At 42.2% G+C, this 17,995-nt stretch overlaps 1 protein-coding gene across 2 annotated transcripts in view; it reads right to left on the reverse strand.

Moving 5' to 3' along the window:
* Nucleotides 1-7,052: 7,052 nt before the first annotated feature.
* The window catches only part of PTPN12 (protein tyrosine phosphatase non-receptor type 12), an 89,247-nt gene continuing 78,304 nt past the window's right edge, over nucleotides 7,053-17,995 (reverse strand). The window contains exons 13-18 of one of the 2 annotated variants that reach the window (XM_023638824.2): nucleotides 17,005-17,981; nucleotides 13,536-13,604; nucleotides 12,244-12,311; nucleotides 11,009-11,039; nucleotides 8,524-8,631; nucleotides 7,053-7,898 (exon numbers count right to left, since the gene is read on the reverse strand). In XM_023638824.2, coding sequence (XP_023494592.1) covers nucleotides 7,837-7,898; nucleotides 8,524-8,631; nucleotides 11,009-11,039; nucleotides 12,244-12,311; nucleotides 13,536-13,604; nucleotides 17,005-17,981 — 1,315 coding nt within the window. In that variant the 3' untranslated portion in view covers nucleotides 7,053-7,836. Of the gene's footprint in view, nucleotides 7,899-8,523; nucleotides 8,632-11,008; nucleotides 11,040-12,238; nucleotides 12,312-13,535; nucleotides 13,605-17,004; nucleotides 17,982-17,995 lie in introns of those variants that run through there. The other variant, XR_002807302.2, reaches the window with a different exon arrangement.

Below are 17,995 nucleotides of genomic sequence, written 5' to 3' on the forward strand. Positions count from 1 at the left end.
AGGCAGGGACACACCGAGAAGTGGGGAGGCTGCAGGAAGACAGTAGAGCCGGCAAACTCTGAAAGCTGCGGAACTCGGCCTGTGCATCTGAAGGTGGGGAGGGCGTTCAAGGCAGGCGGGGCAGTTGGGTGGGACCAAAGGAGCACAGGGCAGAGAGGTGAATCACTCCAAGGTGTACTTGGGGGCAAAGTTTCTGTAGCTGAAGGTTGGGGTGCAGGGACCAGTGGTGGCAGATGAAGCTAGAAAGGTTGGACTCACATCATGGATCTCAGATGATGCGCAAAGGCCCCCTGCTGTCCTGGTTACTGCCCTGGGAAGAACTCGTTAAACGCAGCTATCTGAATACATACCCCCACCTAACTCCACTTCTGCCTCCTCCCCGACCTCCTTCATCCAGCAGAGCGGGATCAAAATTCCCCTGCATCGTAACCTTGGACAAGTCACTTAACCTCTCTGTGCCCTGATTTCTTCCTCTCGAAAATGGAGATTAAAGAGAGTCCCGGCTGCATTAAATGAGTCACGACAGTCTGTGGACTGTCATATGAACGTTTGTTATACATATAAGTAGATATAGCTCTATCTACCAGAAATTCTCAGACAATTGTTTTGAAACATAGAAAAGGGAGGATTTTAGATCTGGACTAACTCCCAACCATGGGCTTATGACTTTTCACATGAAAAATTACTATGTATATCATTATAGCCTTGAAGAACCCAACTGCGAAAAGGGTTATGCTTTTATTTTAGAGATCAGGTAAATGCTTTTCCAGCCCTAGGAGCTGCCTAGAGTGTTAAAGAAGTGGGTACATGTCTAATTATTTAAGCCTTCATTTAAGACCTTGGAGGCTCCTTGCTTTTAGCTACAGCCTTTTGACATCTTCACGGTTCATTACTCTATGGTAGTGAAAAGGAAAAGAGATGGGACCGACAGGGCCATTTTATAAACCTGTGAACAGTGCAAAAGCGATAGTAGACATGAAAAAAGTGGAATCTACATTAAATACTTGAGGTTTAACATATGACAGTTTCTGTTCCCCATTATGCTAATTTTTTGTTGTATATTGCAGCATAATAAACATAATGGCTTTAAAACACCACTTTATTATTTCTTACGGTTCTGGTAAACATTTTTTTGTTGTTGAGTTCTATGAGTTTATATATTTCGGAAATTATCCCCCTTGTTGGATCTATGATTTGCAACTATTTTCTCCCAGTTGGTGGGTTGTCTTTTTGTTTTGTTCGTGGTTTCCTTTGCCTTGCAGCTCTTTAGTCTGATGTAGTCCCATTTATTTATTCTTTTGTTTCCCTTGCCTGAGTAGACATGGTATCCAAAAAGATACTGCTACACAAATATCAAAGAGTGTACTGCCCATATTTTCTTCTAAGAGTTTTATAGTTTCAGATCTTAAAGCTTTAATCGATTTTGAGTTAATTTTGTCTACTTTCATTCTTTTCCACATGGCTGTTCAGTTTTCCCAAGACCATTTATTGTGGAGACTTTCCTTTCTCCATTTTATGTTCTTAGCTCTTTTGTCAAAGATCAGCTGTCCACAGATGTGTGGTTTTATTTCTGGGCTCTCGATTCTGTTCTATTGATCATGTATCTGTTTTTATGCCAGTACCAAGCTGTTTTGGTTACTGTAGCTCTGTAGTATATTTTGAAGCCAGGGATTGTGATACCTCCAGCTTTGTTCTTTTTTCTCAGGAATCCTTTGGCTATTTGGGGTCTTTTGTTGTTCTATATAAATTTTAGGGTTCTTTGTTCTATTCTTCTGTAGAATGTCATTGGGATTCTGATTGGGATTGCATCGAATCTGTAGATTGCTTTAGGTAATTTGGACATTTTAACTATGTTTCTTCTTCCAATCCATGAGTATGGAATATCTTTCCATTTTTTATGTCTTCAACTTCTTTCAATGTCTTATATCAAGCTGTTTTTTTTAAAGCCTGTGAGTGTCATTTGACTTAAGTAAATAGCTCCTTTTCTAGTCCGTTAACTGGCACACACACATTCCTTGCCTGCTCAAGCCTACATTCCTAGCTTCTCTGAAATCTAGAGGCATATAGTGGGGTCAGTTTTTAAAAGCAAGCATTTTGGAATAGGAGCTAGGTTTAAATTCTGGCTTTGCTACTTTGTGTGACTTTAAATTGCCTGAAGTCTGTAGGCCTCAGGTTCATCCATTCGGCAGGGACATCTGCCTGGCAAGGTTTTCGTGAAGATTAAGAAAGGTGTGTTCAGAGATTGGCAGAGCGCCTGGCACACAGTGAGCGCTCAGCAAGGCCCGCACTTTTTATTAGATAGGCCTGAGTCTGCATGAAGGTGCCCTGATACCTTAGGACTTGCTCATGCCTCCTGCAAAGCAAGGCCCTTGGCCTTAGTCTTCATAAACACTCTCACACTGTGAAGCCACCCGAACAAGCTTCTGAGCTATTAGCTTCTGAATTTTCTTGAGTGCCTTGCCTGATTTTTTCCACCCTCTGGGTTTTCTTTGCTGCCCTCTTCTGGTAGAATGGGGAAGAGTTCGATGAGGTTCCAGTTCCTACAGCTACAGAAATAGAAGCTGTCAGTATCTGGAACCGCTCCCTAGTCAAAGAACCAAATTCCCCAACACCTTGGTCCTAAGTCCAAGTGAATCCACATGAGAGTAAAGTCTAAAAGTGAAACTTCTGTATATAAATTTCAATTTATTTCTCCTACACAGAAATCAATATTGACATGTGAGATGATTAACATTAAAATGGATAGCTCACTTCAGGTTGAAAAGATGCTAAGAATAAATACTTCGTTATTCCGAATGGCAATAGGGAATCACCTGCATTTCACCTTTCTGAAAAAGTGAAATGTGTATATATAGAATTTTAATTTAAAAACAAGTTTTTCTAATGTTAATCTCAACATCTTTCAAATCCTAAGACATATGTAGTATTTAGGTTGGTATTTTAAGTGTTTTGCACAGAAGCCGCATGAAAATATTACCATGTACTTCAAATACAATGAGAAATGCTAAATACTTAGATTTTATATTTAATACAGTAAGTTATTTAAATGCTTCTTCACATTTTAGTTTTAGAAGGTATTGGAAATATTTCTTTTTTTTAAAGATTGGCACCTGAGCTAACATCTGTTGCCATTCTTTTTTCTTCTTCTTCTTCTTCTCCCCAAACCCCGCCCCCCCAGTACATAGTTGTATATTCTAGTTGTAGGTCCTTCTGGTTGAGCTATGTTGCCTCAGCACGGCTTCATGAGCGGTGCCATGTCCAGGCTGCCAAAGCGGAGTGCACGAACTTAACCACTCGACCACAGGGCTGGCCCCCAGAAATATACTAGTAAATTATATCCAAGTAGATACAGCTAAAATTTAAAGGGGCAATATTTTAAAATATCACAGACGTATAGATAGTCTAGGCATTTGTGTACTTATTAAACTTAATCCTACTGAAGAATTTTTCAACCAGAAAAACATAATATTTGGGGGGTGGGCAAAAGGGGTGAAGGGGCTCAAAAGGTACGAACTTCCAGTTATAACATAAGTCATGGGGAAGTAAAGTACAGCATGGTGATAATAGCTAATAATACTGTATTGCGTATTCAAGTTGCTGAGGGCCGCTCTGGTGGTGCAGCGGCTAAGTGCGCACATTCCGCTTTGGCAGCCCGGGGTTCACCACTTGGGATCCCGGGTGCGGACATGGCACCACTTGGCAAAAGCCATGCTGTGGTAGGCAACACACATATAGAGTAGAGGAAGATGGGCATGGATGTAAGCTCAGGGCCAGTCTTCCTCGGCAAAAGGAGGAGGATTGGCAGCAGATGTTAGCTCAGGGCTAATCTTCCTCAAAAAAAACAAAAGTGGCTGAGAGTGGATCTTGAAAGGCCTCACTGAAAAAAAATTTTGTAACTGTGGAAAAAAAATTACTGGTAAAACAACCATAATATTTTAAGGAGAAACGTCTATTTTTCTGTTTAATGTGTGGCTATTTGGGTATAAATGTGCAGTAGCTAAAGAAGAGATTCTTGCTGAAATATTGGCAAGAGAGTTCTCAAGTCACAAATTACTACATTAAATCATGTAACAGTACCTGCGTCATGTTATCTCAAAAAGATGCAAAATGACTGGCATCTTTGGAATTCCCGCACCCCACCAATTCCACGAAGCCCAGACTTGTGGTTCAGAACCCAGACACAGCTCCTGGAGCTACCCAAGCACCGCGGCTTCCCCTGGCCAACTGTTCACGGCCTAAGTACCGGCCATTTGCAGACCTCACAGGATTTGTGCACCTTAAAGACAAATCGCAGAGGAAACAGAGTGCAGCAAATCTGTTAAGAACATACAGTTTATACTCAAAATTGGATCTACTCTGTACTTTTAGCATAATATGCAACGACTGCTTATTGAGTGCGTATGTGCCAAAATCTTCACTAAAGCTTTTACAATTCTCCATCTGCCAGAATGAAAATATGCGCTTCTGGCCTTTAAGAGCTGTGTAACAAAGACCCAGAGCTAGAGAATACAGTATTAAAAACTGTAATTAATTCACATCTCCTTATTTAGAAAGCTACTAATAGAATCGGAATGTTTGATATCTAAAATAACATCACTAAAAGCAGGTAATTAGGAGATATCTGTGTAAGAATACAAAGGCAGCAAGAACTTCCCCAAAACTAGCACGACAATGATTTAATTCAATTTAATCCTATATTTAGGATTCAACTAGAATGATTCCATGCATTGCAATCAAGACTACCAAATATACATTTCAGCAAAAATATTACAATCAGAATACACTTTAGGCCTAAATAGTAATTAAGATGTAATTCTTCACTTGAATTTCTCTCAAAAGCTTGACTGCAAATTGTACTAATTCTTCTTATTGCTCCTTTTCACATTTAGCACAAATTCTCTCTTTTTAGTTTAATTATGAAAACGTTCTTACTAACTGTTTAGACGTCTTCAGAACAGAGCCAAATATTCTGTTTGGAAACCATGGCTGTGTTCCTGGCCACGTCCTCAGAGTTGGTGGATGTTTTCAACCACTCTGCGCTTACGAGCTCGCTCCCTGTGGATGAACAACCTACTGTGAGCTTCACTGCAAGAGAGCATGTACGTGGTTCCTTAACTCTTCTGTCAAGAGGTATTAAAGAAAATACACAGACTTAACAGAAGGGTGGTTTGGAATATAAATCAAAACCAGGTACGGACTAGCCACCTGAACACGTGCTACGCTCTTGGATTCAATTCATCTATTCCACCAGCATTTATGTCTACTCTATGTTAGGGCAATGTTTAAGAAAATACTTAAAACATTCAAAATTAGTTCTACTTTGCACATGTAGCTGGTTTAAAGTAGGTATATGCCAACATTTCCACTCAGTACCACAGTCATTTCTCTCAAGGAGCTCGTTCAGTAGAGGAGCAAGTCTAAGGAGATTGATAAATGACTAGGGTACGGTAGAGACACAGAGGGCATGGGTGACTGACTGGGTGGAAAACAGGACGAGCTGAGGGGTTTAACAAAAGTAACACTCGAACTAAGTCCTGACAGGTGAGTAGGGCTCATCAGAACAAGCACGAAGACGAGTCTTCGAGACACAGGGGACAGTCCGAGTAAGCTGCGGGGGCTCAGGAGACTCAGCAGCCCACACAGCTGGAGCACAGGTGTCGGCGGAGAACAGGCGACAGGTTAGCAGCAGATGGATCTCAGATCAGGGGCTTGCAGAATCTGCTTCGTGTGGACTTGACCCTGCGGGCTCGGGCCTCCAGTTTCATCATGCACCAGAATCACCTGGGCTGCCTGTCCAAAGCATAGATTCCTTGCCCCATGCTAACTCAGGCTCAGAGCAGGACCCTGGAACCCAAGTGCTAAGGGTGCTTCCTACATAACTCTAGTGCAGGAGAACCTGGGCCGCATTTTGAAGAAACGTTACCATAGGCAATGAAAAACCAGTATGGATTTTTTAGGGAGAAGTTACAATGAGAAAACGTTATGAGCGCGGGGTGGGGGAGTTTGTGCACTCTGCTTCAGAGGCCCAGGGTTTCACCGGTTCGGATCCTGGGCGCAGACATGGCACCGCTCATCAGGCCACGCTGAGGCAGCATCCCACATGCCACAACCAGAGGGACCCATGACTAGAATATACAGCTATTACCGGGGGGCTTTGGGGAGAAAAAGGAAAAGAAAAAAAAAGGATTGGCAACAGATGTTAGCTCAAGTGGCAATCTTTTTTCTTTTTTTAAAAAAGAAAAAGCCAAGGGCAGATCAGATTGGCCTTTTAGGAAGATCAGTCTGGAGGAAGTCAGGAAGTAGGACGGAAGCCACTGGAACCTCGAGTGCAGAGTCAATGAGGTGACCGGCACAGGTGATGGGAGAACGGCGAGGCCAGGCACCAAGGTGGGCGACACTGCCCCTTTTACCTAAATCATGTTTTAACAAACAGAAATGTGAAGATATACCGTATTAGTGCAAAAATTCTTTTAAATATCAAATGCTCCCGGGGGATTTTGTGCACTCCTGGTTTCATTCCTGTCTGTGTTAATGCCCAAGTACTGACCTCTAGTCTGGACATTTCTTCTCAATTCCAAATCTTTATTTCTACCTGTGGACCGGACATCACCTCCCGGGTGCTGGGTGTTATCTCAAAACTGAGATTTCCCTTTCTGAGCCAGAATCCCGGGCACTTAAGAAACCCTCCCTTTCCGACATGTCCGCCTAGTTATCCAAATGGGAGCAGGAACTTAACTTCCCAACTGCTGTAGATTCAACCCGGAAGGTAGAAGGAGGCGCCGCCTGCAGTCGCCCTTCACCCGCAAGAGCTCAGCATCCACAGGCTCAACTATTTCAAGTGCCCTCTGCGTTCAGAACATCTAGTCCCATAATCTGGCTCAGGCGAAACCCTTAGCCCCCTGCCCCATGAGGCTGTTACATGCGAGCAAGTCACTGTGCGAATGACTGAGCCCCACGCACCCCCGGGACTCTACGGTAAGATGGAGCCAGCGGGAAGGCGGGTTTCAGTCTAAGTGCCCGGGAACGGGGAACGAAAAACCAAGACAAGCAGGCACTGTAAAACTGTCTTTGTTTTTTTAATGGCAGGTCAAATATCCTGACACATACATGTATTTTGATAGTCTTCTATCCCAGTTGAGTTCAAATATTAGAGTAACACACACAAGCTAAGAGAATTCAACATTGTTCCAAGGCACTTACTGGATCTCTGTGACTAGATGGAAACAAGGACAATTAGACAGTATATAATATAAAAATAACTTTTTGCTTACAATTTACAAAATGTATTATTATTACAATCTTTGATCTCTGATAACCTGCAATGCTGGCTGCATGAATCCAGCAATTTTAAAATTCAGAAACTATTTTCTAAAACTTCAGGGCAAATAATTTACAAATAAGGTACACAAAGATTTAGACCATGCAGAAATTTCTTACATCTTCTGTTAATAATATTTTATGACTGTAACTTTATCAAATTATATACCTACTTGCCCTGTACATATATAAAATAATGCATACATGATAAAACATTAGCAAAAGAGTAGTCTTTAGACTCAATTTCTCATAAAAGTATTACTATATTAACATGTCTACAAGCAGCGTGTAACAGGGTTAAGAGACATTAAGGCAATAATACTTGAAGTTACAAAATAAACCATGTGTAATACTCTTCCCAAGTGTAGCATAAGGCAGGTAGATGGTCCCAGCCAACAACACTAAGGTAACAATCTACACTGCTGTCAGTCCCACTTTTAAAGATGGAATACTAGAATCTGGCTTTCAGTGGCACTTGCATTTTCCAGTATAATTTAAAGTGTCTTTCAGCTCCCTGAATCATGTCCATTCAGAAGGTGGGTCTCTTGGTCCTTTGGGTTTTCCACAGCGATTACCAAAACCTATAACCAAACCACCACAATAACTGGTCAGTGTTCAGAAATATTTTCACACTACTAAAACCATGTCTGTAGACATCCTTATTTTCTAGAACAAACAGATCTCCATATGGGAATTTAGAATTTAAACTAAACAAACTCTATAAATAAAAACCATCTCTTAATTTATTTTGGATAGTTCATTTAAGAACCTGAATAAATCATTGCACAACATCGCACAAAGTTCATATACTTTGCCTTAAGGAAATCCTGGAATGATGGCAAATGACCTTTTCTCACTCTTGCCAGCATCAACTACATAATTCAAGTTTTAAAATTATTTAGTAGGGGCCGGCCTGCTGGTGCAGCGGTTAAGTGCTCACGTTCCACTTTGGCGGCCCAGGGTTCGCCAGTTCGGATCCCGGGTGTGGACATGGCACCACTTGGCAGGCCATGCTGTGGTAGGCATCCCACATATAAAGTAGAGGAAGATGGGGATGGATGTTAGCTCAGGGCCAGTCTTCCTCAGCAAAAAAAAAAAAAAAAAAAAAAAAGAGCGAAAAAGGAGGATTGGCAGCAGATGTTGGCTCAGGGCGAATCTTCCTCAAAAAATAAAAAAAATTAAAAAATTATTTAGTAAACAAATTACCAATATCTGTGGCTTCTGTTGGACTTTCTGGTACTTGATCTTTCTGGTTACTGAAAGTAGATGGACGCTCTGTACAAGTCTCTGTGTGAACACCTCCTGCCAGATGATCTAAAATGCAAAAGAAAGCGGTGGTTAATCACCGTCATTGACAGCGTCCCATGTAGAATCCTCTAACGGCTTTAACGTGGGCAATGAGCTGAAAGAGCAAGTTTTCTCTCTTGGGCATGGAAATTTTAGAGGCCCAGGTAATACAGTGCAAGGGTAGTGAGCACAGGAAATCACGTCAGGTGTTCTGGAGGGCACCCAGGCGTTTGCAAGGTGGTGGAGATTCTCCTCACGCTCTTACCCTCTTCAGTAAACCGGGGGCTGGGCATGTTACATTTCCTTAACGTAGCTGGGCTCGGTGCCCGCGTCCTAAGGCAACCATTGCAACTGAAATGCCTTTATATGGAAAGCAGAGGCCAGCAAGTGCAGAGTTAATTAATGGGCTTACCATTTGCCCCTAAAAGCAATAATTCTTTTCTTTGAAAGTTTAATTTTATTAAACTTAAATTTTAGTTACTTATTTAATTATCAATGCATAAGATTAGGAAGAAAAGCATAAGATTAGGAAGAAAAGAAATTGACTACGATGATTCATTCACTCTTTCACACCCTTTCTCACGTCGCCTACACCCCATAAGGAATGTGTCTGGAAACCTGAAATACAAGTCAAATCAGAGATGGTCCTTGGTCCTTAGGTGCTCAGAGTGTAGACAGGGGTCAGTAAACTTCTGTAAAGGGCTAAAGAATAAATACTTTAAGCTTTGCAAGCCACATACAGTTTTTGTCATATATTCTTCATTGATTTTTGTTTCTTTGTTGGTTTTTTTTAAACAACTCTTTAAAAATGTAAAAATCATTTGTCCAGCTCAAAGGCAGATCAGGCCTCTGGGACACAGTTTGCCAGCCCCTGGTCTAGGAGGACAGACAGACAAGCATGTTTATTAGAGCAGCGTGACAAGTTACCTATAAAATTATGCACAGAGTGCAAGGGGGACAGAGAGGAGAGGCACGCAGATGAAACAGAGGTGGGCAAGTCTTCAGGGCTGGCTTCTTGGAGAAAAAGATGATGTCGTCTAAAGACCTCAACTTTCTCAGTGAAGTAAAGGTCATCTGAGGAAGAATTAGAGGGACTGATGATTTCAGAAGAAGGTAAAGATGTGGAAAATTCAGGAGAAATAGAAATGGTACCAACTAGAGCACTTAAGACAACCAAGCAAAGCTGAGGGCCCAACTGTGGATGAAGCCCCAGAATTGCAGGCTCCATCGGTGAGACTGAGTGATGTTCCCCAGCGGCATTCAGTGATTCCAAGGGATAAAATAAAATGGTATGGAAATAGGAGCAAGAAAGTTGAGGATAACTGTGAGTGTGCCTAGAGTGATGGAGGATGGTATCTAGATTGGATAGAAAAGGAAGAGAAACCAGAAAGGAGTTAACAGATATTAAGAAAATGAATGATCCAGGGTCCAGCAGTAGCAGCAGTAGCCACCTAATACAGCTAATAATCAGAGCACGGCTACCACCTGAGTGCCTGTCATGTGCAAGGCACAGAGCTCGACACTGTGTATGTGGACTAACTCAGTCAAATCCTCACAACAATCCTCTTGGGCACGTACTATTATCATCTCCATTTCACAGAGAAGAAACTGAGGCTCAAAAAGATTGGGTGACTTGCTCAAAGCCACATAGCAAGTAAAACGGCAAACACGGGATTCCAGTCCCCGTGGGCCTGCCTCTAAAGCTTCTGCTCTGTTCCTCAGAGTGTCGCCTCAGAAACGTACGCGGAGAGTAAGAGAGTCTATGAGATGGAGCGGAGCCCCAAGTCAGGGAGAGAGCAGGGGGTGCAGGGTGGAGGGCGGGCAGAAACGGCAGCCGGGTCGAGGGAGCCACACAGGCGAGGGCGGTTCACGAGCTGCTCACACGGCCACCGAGCGCTAAGAATTCATGACAACGTGACTTTTACCATGATAGTAAAAGGAACGTAGTAGAAAAATGTTCTAACTTGGCATTATAACTCTGGGTTGAGCTACATAATCTACTGGTTATCACAAATGTAAAAGTCCTAAAAGGAAGATTTCTAAAACAACTGATTTTTAGGGACTCAATTCAATCATCTAGGTTAATTTGGGGCATTTATTCAAATCATTGTCAAATGTAGCTTCTAAGTGTTTTATAAACAACAGAAAAGAAAATACAGGAACATATTTTAAAAATTATTTCTTTCCTATCAGCCTGTAACCACTGATGGTAAATGCTGTATTTTCCAGGTCAATAATAATATCTGGTAATTAATTTGTAAGAACTAAATTGCATAATTGAGGTTCTAGAAGTTGTCCTACATTTTTTCACATACAGAAACAACCAAATAAATAGCGTACACCATGAGACATGCTGTTTTATTGAAATTAATCTATAGCAAAAACGGAACAACATCTAACTTACCAGATTTTTCACTTCCAGGGGTTATCAAGCCCTATGGGGAAGACATTTAATAGTTATTACAATACATCCTTTTATGCACAAATAATAGAAAATTTGGTCTGTTTTGAGTATATATCCCAACAAATCAAAATCTATCAAGATTCTCAGCATCAAAAGCAAAGAAAACACTGATGTTTTCAACTAGGCTTACAATTTTTACAGGTTATGGTATCTATATGGGAGTCAAAAGACCAGGGAATTCCTTTCTCCTCTGGATGGAAAGTCAGAGTGCAGGAGTGACTACGAGAAGGAACAGACACACAGCTGTGATCTGCCAGCCCTCTACCATTCATCAAATCGGGCTATCACTGATTACAGACAAAGCTTCATTATTATAGAGGACCACTATTTTATGTGCCCATTAAAGTATATCACAGTGTTTCTTTCTTTCTATTTTTTTTTTTGAGCAAGATTAGCCCTGAGCTAAACTACTACCAGTCCTCCTCTTTTTGCTGAGGAAGATTGGCCCTGAGCTAACATCTGTGCCCATCTTCCTCTACTTTATATGTGGGACGCCTACCACAGTACGGCGTGCCAAACGGTGCCACGTCCACACCCGGGATCCGAACTGGCAAACCCCAGGCCGCCAAGAATCGGAACGTGCAAACTCAACCGCTGCACCACTGGGCCAGCCCCTATCACAGTGTTTCTTAATCAATTGTAAGATGTACCCAATTTCAGGGATATTAAAATATGGGGGAAATATGAAAAATATTAACATTGATGAAAACTGGTATTTCCCATAGGTAAAATGTTTAGCTACCAAAACACTTCCTGAATGTGAAAGAAAATCTCACGTGACCAGAAAAACCAAAGGGAAGGCCCATGTACCTGGTGTGACAGTGAAAGGCACGAACCCTCGGACAGGACCGTGACTCCGAAACAGTCACTCCTGCTCTGTTTGTACCCCCAAAAGGATTTAGAATATGGCATCATTTACAAATTTCAAAAGTAGCGTGGGGAAACAACACCCCAAAGTGATGGTCATATGACGATCCATGGTACCCTTTTAAAAAGTTTCAGATCTCACATTTTATATAGGCTTTTCATCTGAAATCTTAGAGCAAGAAGTGCTGATCAAAACTTAGATTTTAACAGTCTTAAGGTGACAGTTATTGTAACAAACTGCAAGGTAAATCAACAAAACAAAACAGCAAAAAAATTCCAATTCCAATCCCAATCCCAAAAGGACTCACTTCAGATTTTTTTTGTTGAGACTGTTCCTGGCTTTGAAGTTCGCTCCATTCAGATCTTACAGGCGTATCTGAGAAAAATGAAACCTTACAATTAAAATAACATCTTTAATTCTTGAAATTTCTTGCATTAGGGTAATAAAACAGATCCTATAGATTTTTAGAAACTATCACTTTCATAAATTTTCTAGTTTCTATTAATTCAAGAAAATCCCTTTAAGTTTCCTTCCTTAAAATTTAACGAATTCAGTCACCAGAGTTTATTATAAGCTGTGTCCCACAGATGCGACAGGCTGAGGCTTATTTATATAGTTTTATTAAGGTACAGCCAGCCCTGCCCATCTAGTGTTTAAGATTCAGCGCGCTCACCGCCTCGGCCGGGGTTCACTTCCCGGTCAGGGAGCCACACCACCCGTCTGTAGTTGTCATACTGTGGTGGCTGCGTGTTGCTGTGACGCTGAAAGCTGTGCTACTGGTTTCAGTGGAGCTTCCAGCCTAGACAGACTAGGAAGAAGCACCTGGCCACCCACTTGTGAAAAACAGGCCACGAAAACCTTGTGAACAGCAGCTGCAGCACTGTCTCTAGACCAGAAGGGGAGAGGAGGGTGCAGACAGACCACGCAGGGTTCCGCTCTGCCAGACACAGGACGGCGGCGAGCTGGAACTGACCTGACGTCACTAACAACAGCTACCGAACTACACAGCTTCACCGTTTTTAACATTCTTAAAACTAGTTAAAATTAATACAATATTGGTAAAATGTGACTCAGATCAGACCAGTGAGCACCTCCACTGCGCAGCAGACACTGTAAATATATTAACGCTGCTTCTTACTCTTTTCCAGAAGGGAAGGAGGAGAAATATATTATCAATGCTTTGAAGTAGGATCACTCTCTCCCAGTTCTCACTGACACCCTTGTGGCCTTAAGTGTCCCTCAACGCTAACTAAGTGACGGCCACCTATGACCTAACTTAAATGTTTACTTAGCTCGACTGGCCCCGAGTGAAGCAATGAATGTCTTTTCATAAATAAGTGCTATTTTTAATGAGTAAAAGACACCAAATTGCAAACACATTTATAACTGCATTGAACTGAATTATGGTATCTAACATAAATGCAGCCATTTCAGCAATCTTAGCAAGTAAAAAATATCATTTTGAAGTATTTTTCATAGAAGAAATTAAAAACAGTCGTCAATATCAATTCAAAGCTGGTTTTGAATTTAATTATGGAACTCAACAGCAACTAGATTAAGACGAGCCACACATGCGGCGCGCGGGAGGGCTGCGCTCACCTGCTAACACAAAGGACTCGGGAGTTCTTTCAGGGAGCGGGGGCGGCGACTCCTCGCTCACGTCAGCATCTACAGGAAACACACAGAAGGCAGACAAATGATGAACTTGTTAACAAGCGTGAACCCACTACAAAATGAACTTGTCTAAACAAACGAAGATTTCCTGACACTCTAAAGATCACCACCACAGGTACCTCAGAGGACCAGGTTTTAAACATGCAAACACAAACAAGAAATCCTTCCCACCCGACCTGTGATGAGGAAGTTGTGCAGCTCACCAAGCAAAGAACCACTCCTTGCGGCCGCAGGAAGAGACGACCCCCGGCCGGCCTCTCCTGGCCCGCAGGCCTCCCTCCCACTGTCCTGAGGCTGAGGGCGGCTTCAGCAGAGAGCCTGCGACTGCTGAGCTTGCTGGCGGTGCGTGGAGCCCACAGGGAAGCAGGGCTCACCTCACTGCAGCCAGTGTCCCCAGACTGGAATCACTGCTCCCCTCCCTGCAGGAGTTCTGCCACACCGCGCACCACCTGTCCCGCACTCTTAAATCCCGCCCACTTCTAACTTAGCGATGGACTGTCGCCATGTTTGAAACAGTATGACTAAAATAGCAGATGTGAAGTGCTACTTATTTTGCTACTAGACACAAGCTAGAACTACTAACATTTTTCGAATGTTCGTTTATTGACTGCCTGAAGTCTGGAGAGCAGTGACACACGAGATACTTTGAGAACACTGACTGAAGCCACAGAAAAGCTTCTCACCAGTAAAAACAAAATTAGCTCTTGGAAAAGAGGATGCATTAAGTAGCCCCATCAGTCAGGCTTATGGCACAGGGTGAATGCGTGTGTTAGACCTTTTGAGGTTTCACTGGAGGTGGTGAGAAAGACACGATTGTGTGTGTGGACTGGGGTAAGGGAGAATGGGGCAAAGGAAGGGAAATGTGAGGATCCTTTATTATTTTGTCTGGGCCTTGACAACTGTTCTCTTAAAAAAGTGAACAATCCTGCCATGATACTTTGCTTTTACCCCATCTCATAGGCTGTGCACGAAAAAGAGACTAAAAACCAGGTAAAGCCTTTTTGATTTTCAACAAGCATGAGTGAGGCACGATTGCTCGATACTCCTACGTCTATATGGTTGAGGACACAAGAAAACACAGCCCGCGAGAAGAGCTCTGGTCCTACTTTGTCCGTCTATCACAAGCACTAGAACTCTCTCTTGCCTATGACGTTAAGCCATAAAGAACCATCTACCTTGTGCAGCAGCAACAGTCCGAGTCCTCCTGACTTCCCCCTGCCCTTCTGTCCCACAGCTCCTGGGGGAGGGAAGGGACGGAGAGCCGTGGCGCCACCGTAACTAAGTGAGCCTGTCAGGAGGGGTCCTCCCCCTTCACACTAAGCATCAAGCATCTGCAGCAACGCTCTGCCTCTTCTCTCCTGACAGCTCGCCCTCTCAGGTCTGACGTTCTAAGAGCGGCCTCTGATTTTCAACTGCGTGCTTCTCCTGGGTCTCCAGATCACCTTTCCCATACTATAAACTTCTATTGTAGAGGTTGTCCAACCAGACACTATACATTGGACACAGGCCTGTGCAAATCATACACTGTGGGGGGCCGAGTGTAGCCAAGTTTGAGAAATCTTTCAGGATTCCTGAGTCAATATTAAAGTCAGAATTCATAGCCAGGAATTTCTGTCAGGGAGTAACTTATGCAAAAGGGTGCTTTAGGCATCAAAACAAAATTATTCTGTTTAACTCCCTAACAAGTTCCAAAGCAAACAGAACCCTAATTCTTGTGCCAATGGTTCATCTACAAGGTAAATAATTAATAACATGAGAAACAGGACTGCCTGTATTACACTGCAGCACGGAACACTAGAGGAAAATCTTCGGTTAACACCACACTCTTTGAGCACAGTTAGGGCAGGGCGAAAAGAAACCAGAAATCACCACATGTACGGCTATCTTTGCTGTGAAATACAAACAAAACAGAGAGAACAGAAGTGAGCTGGTACAGCGTGGGGTGCCTTCAACTACCCCTGCACAGTAAGCCATATTTTAAAGGAACTTTCTCTGTTATCTGGTCACGTGGCAGTAACTTTTAACGAGCATATCATATCATGCATCGCTCCTGCCCTTAAGAATTCAATTTCCAGTGATGGTTTAAAAAATATATTTCCTAGGTACAAGACCCATGCCTGATACGCTAAAAAAGCCCTAAATGAAGATTTCTTGGCTATGCATTTTCTTGTGTAGTTACAACTTTGCAGTTATTTTTCAAACTCTGAAATCTGGGGGAAAACAGATATTAACCATTTCAAATTATGGCACACTTGTAAGTAGTATTTATTGTTGGAACGAGTGTCTTCTGAAGATCCTTCAAATAAAACACAGAAGAGTCAAGAACACAGAGAGTCTTGTAAACTTAAGAAGCCTGCTTAGACTCTCACCTGCTCTACCAGATACAGTCTCGAGACAAAAGCACAGCATGTGTGTAAGTTGGAGAAAATAAACGTACCACAGCATGGGTGGCACTTACTGGGTCAGAAATAAAAAAATAAAGTTATCTTTCAAGTTCACAGTATTATTTTGCCTGCCCATTATGAATGCCAGTCTGCAGGGACCACTGCCGAAGTTCCCCGACGAGTACATGGCCCCTGACAATCGAGCGAGCAGTAAACAGCTGTCGTGTCTACACGTTTGCTCCCAACTGTGTGGTCTGTGTAAGAAGGCAGCCATGATTATTTTTAGCAGATCAAAGAGGAGTTTGAAGGACAAAAAATGTATCTTGGGAACTGAGTGTACGCATCATCCTGAATTGCTAAGACTGCTTAAAGAAGAGAGTCATTAATTAAATAATAGTATCAATAACTAGATATGTATAATATCCCACTCATGACTGACTGAATTAACTTCCGATATTCTGCTGAGCAGTTGCAATATTGCTCCTTCACTAAACTCAGGATTGAAAACAGCGTTGTTTGCAAGCATTTGTGAAGAGAATTTTAAAAAAGGTATTTTGCAGGTTAAAAGAGCACAAAAAGATTAAGAAAATACATTTTTGTGATAAACATGGGTGAAATTAAATGGCCAATCAAGCCATTCTACAATATTCTTGTCATTGTTACTTTAAGCAATTCTATTTCCCTAAGTTATTTCTAATTATTCAGTCAGATAAATTTTTGACCCATATAAAATACCAAAAGCTGTAATACAGAAGAAAAAGAAAACATTCTCAGTTACAACAATTGAGAAACATTTTGGAAACAGGAAACCCAATAATGCAATGTGATCAAATTGAGGTAACAATAAACAAAGTTTACTCTAAAAAAAAGGGATCTAAAATAATCAACTCTTGCTGTAGGTTTTAAAGTGAAGTGTGGAATAAAACATAATGAACTAATATAGCTAAAGGGCTTACAGTAGTGATGGCACACAGGAAAAAGATTTCAGTGTTAGATACTATTATTATTACCTTTTTCAGCACCTGAATGTATTGTTCCTGCTATATCATGTCTAGCAATGGACATTGGCAATACTTTCCTTGTAGAAACGCTCTCAGTACTAGTGGCAGCAGAAACGGTGGCACTTGCTGTTGAAATACTAGTTTTATTCTTGGTCGCAGCACCATCAGAGTTCCTTTCATCTGAGTCTGAGTCATCAGAGTGAAGAGGATTAGTGAAGCTGAGGGGTGCTCGGAGGGGAGGGGACCCGCCAGGATGGTCCACAAGGTTGTGGGCTTCCCCTTGTGTCGTGGGACTGGGTGTTGCGCTCACAGTTCTCACTGTCTGACCCTGGAGATCAGAGGATTTGCCGTCAGAGGCATCAGGCATGGGTGGGGTACTCTCAGGTCCATGAAACGACCACGTTGCACGTCCTTTCTCATCAAGAGGCAAGCGGTCTGGCCTCGGAGGGGTGTCTGAGTTCTTCTGTGACTCTTCTGGTGGAATAACTGGAGTTTTGTTTAACTGTGGTACGGTGCAGTTCACACAAGAATTCTGAGAAACATCATCAACTTTTAGATCTCCTGAACTCAATTCCTGTGACTTAGAGATTTTATCGATTAGACAAGGCGAAGCTGATTTAATTTTAATTGCATGTCCCCTATTCAAGAGTGTGTTCCCATCAAAACTTTTTGGTCCCTCTTGGAGAGGGACCTTTTTAATCTCAAAACTTAAATTTCGCTCCAATTTTTTATCTATCTGTTCAATAGTTGATTCATTTTTTCCTGGAAGTTCTGTTGATTTATTATAGTTTCTGTTGAGGTCTGTTGAATGTTGTTCTGATGAAACCATGTGCAACACTGGCTTTGGATGGTATCTGTCATTATCCTGCCACACAGTAGTGACTGTTGGAAAAGCTGACGGGGGGGAAGGCGTCAAGATGGGTGGCACCGGGTGAGGTTCCGGCGGCTGCAGTATTTCTTCCTTTGCGTCCCCTTCTACAAGGCAACTGCAAACCAGACA

The sequence above is a fragment of the Equus caballus genome, chromosome 4 (assembly GCF_041296265.1).
Source record: "Equus caballus isolate H_3958 breed thoroughbred chromosome 4, TB-T2T, whole genome shotgun sequence".
Classification (NCBI taxonomy): domain Eukaryota; kingdom Metazoa; phylum Chordata; class Mammalia; order Perissodactyla; family Equidae; genus Equus; species Equus caballus.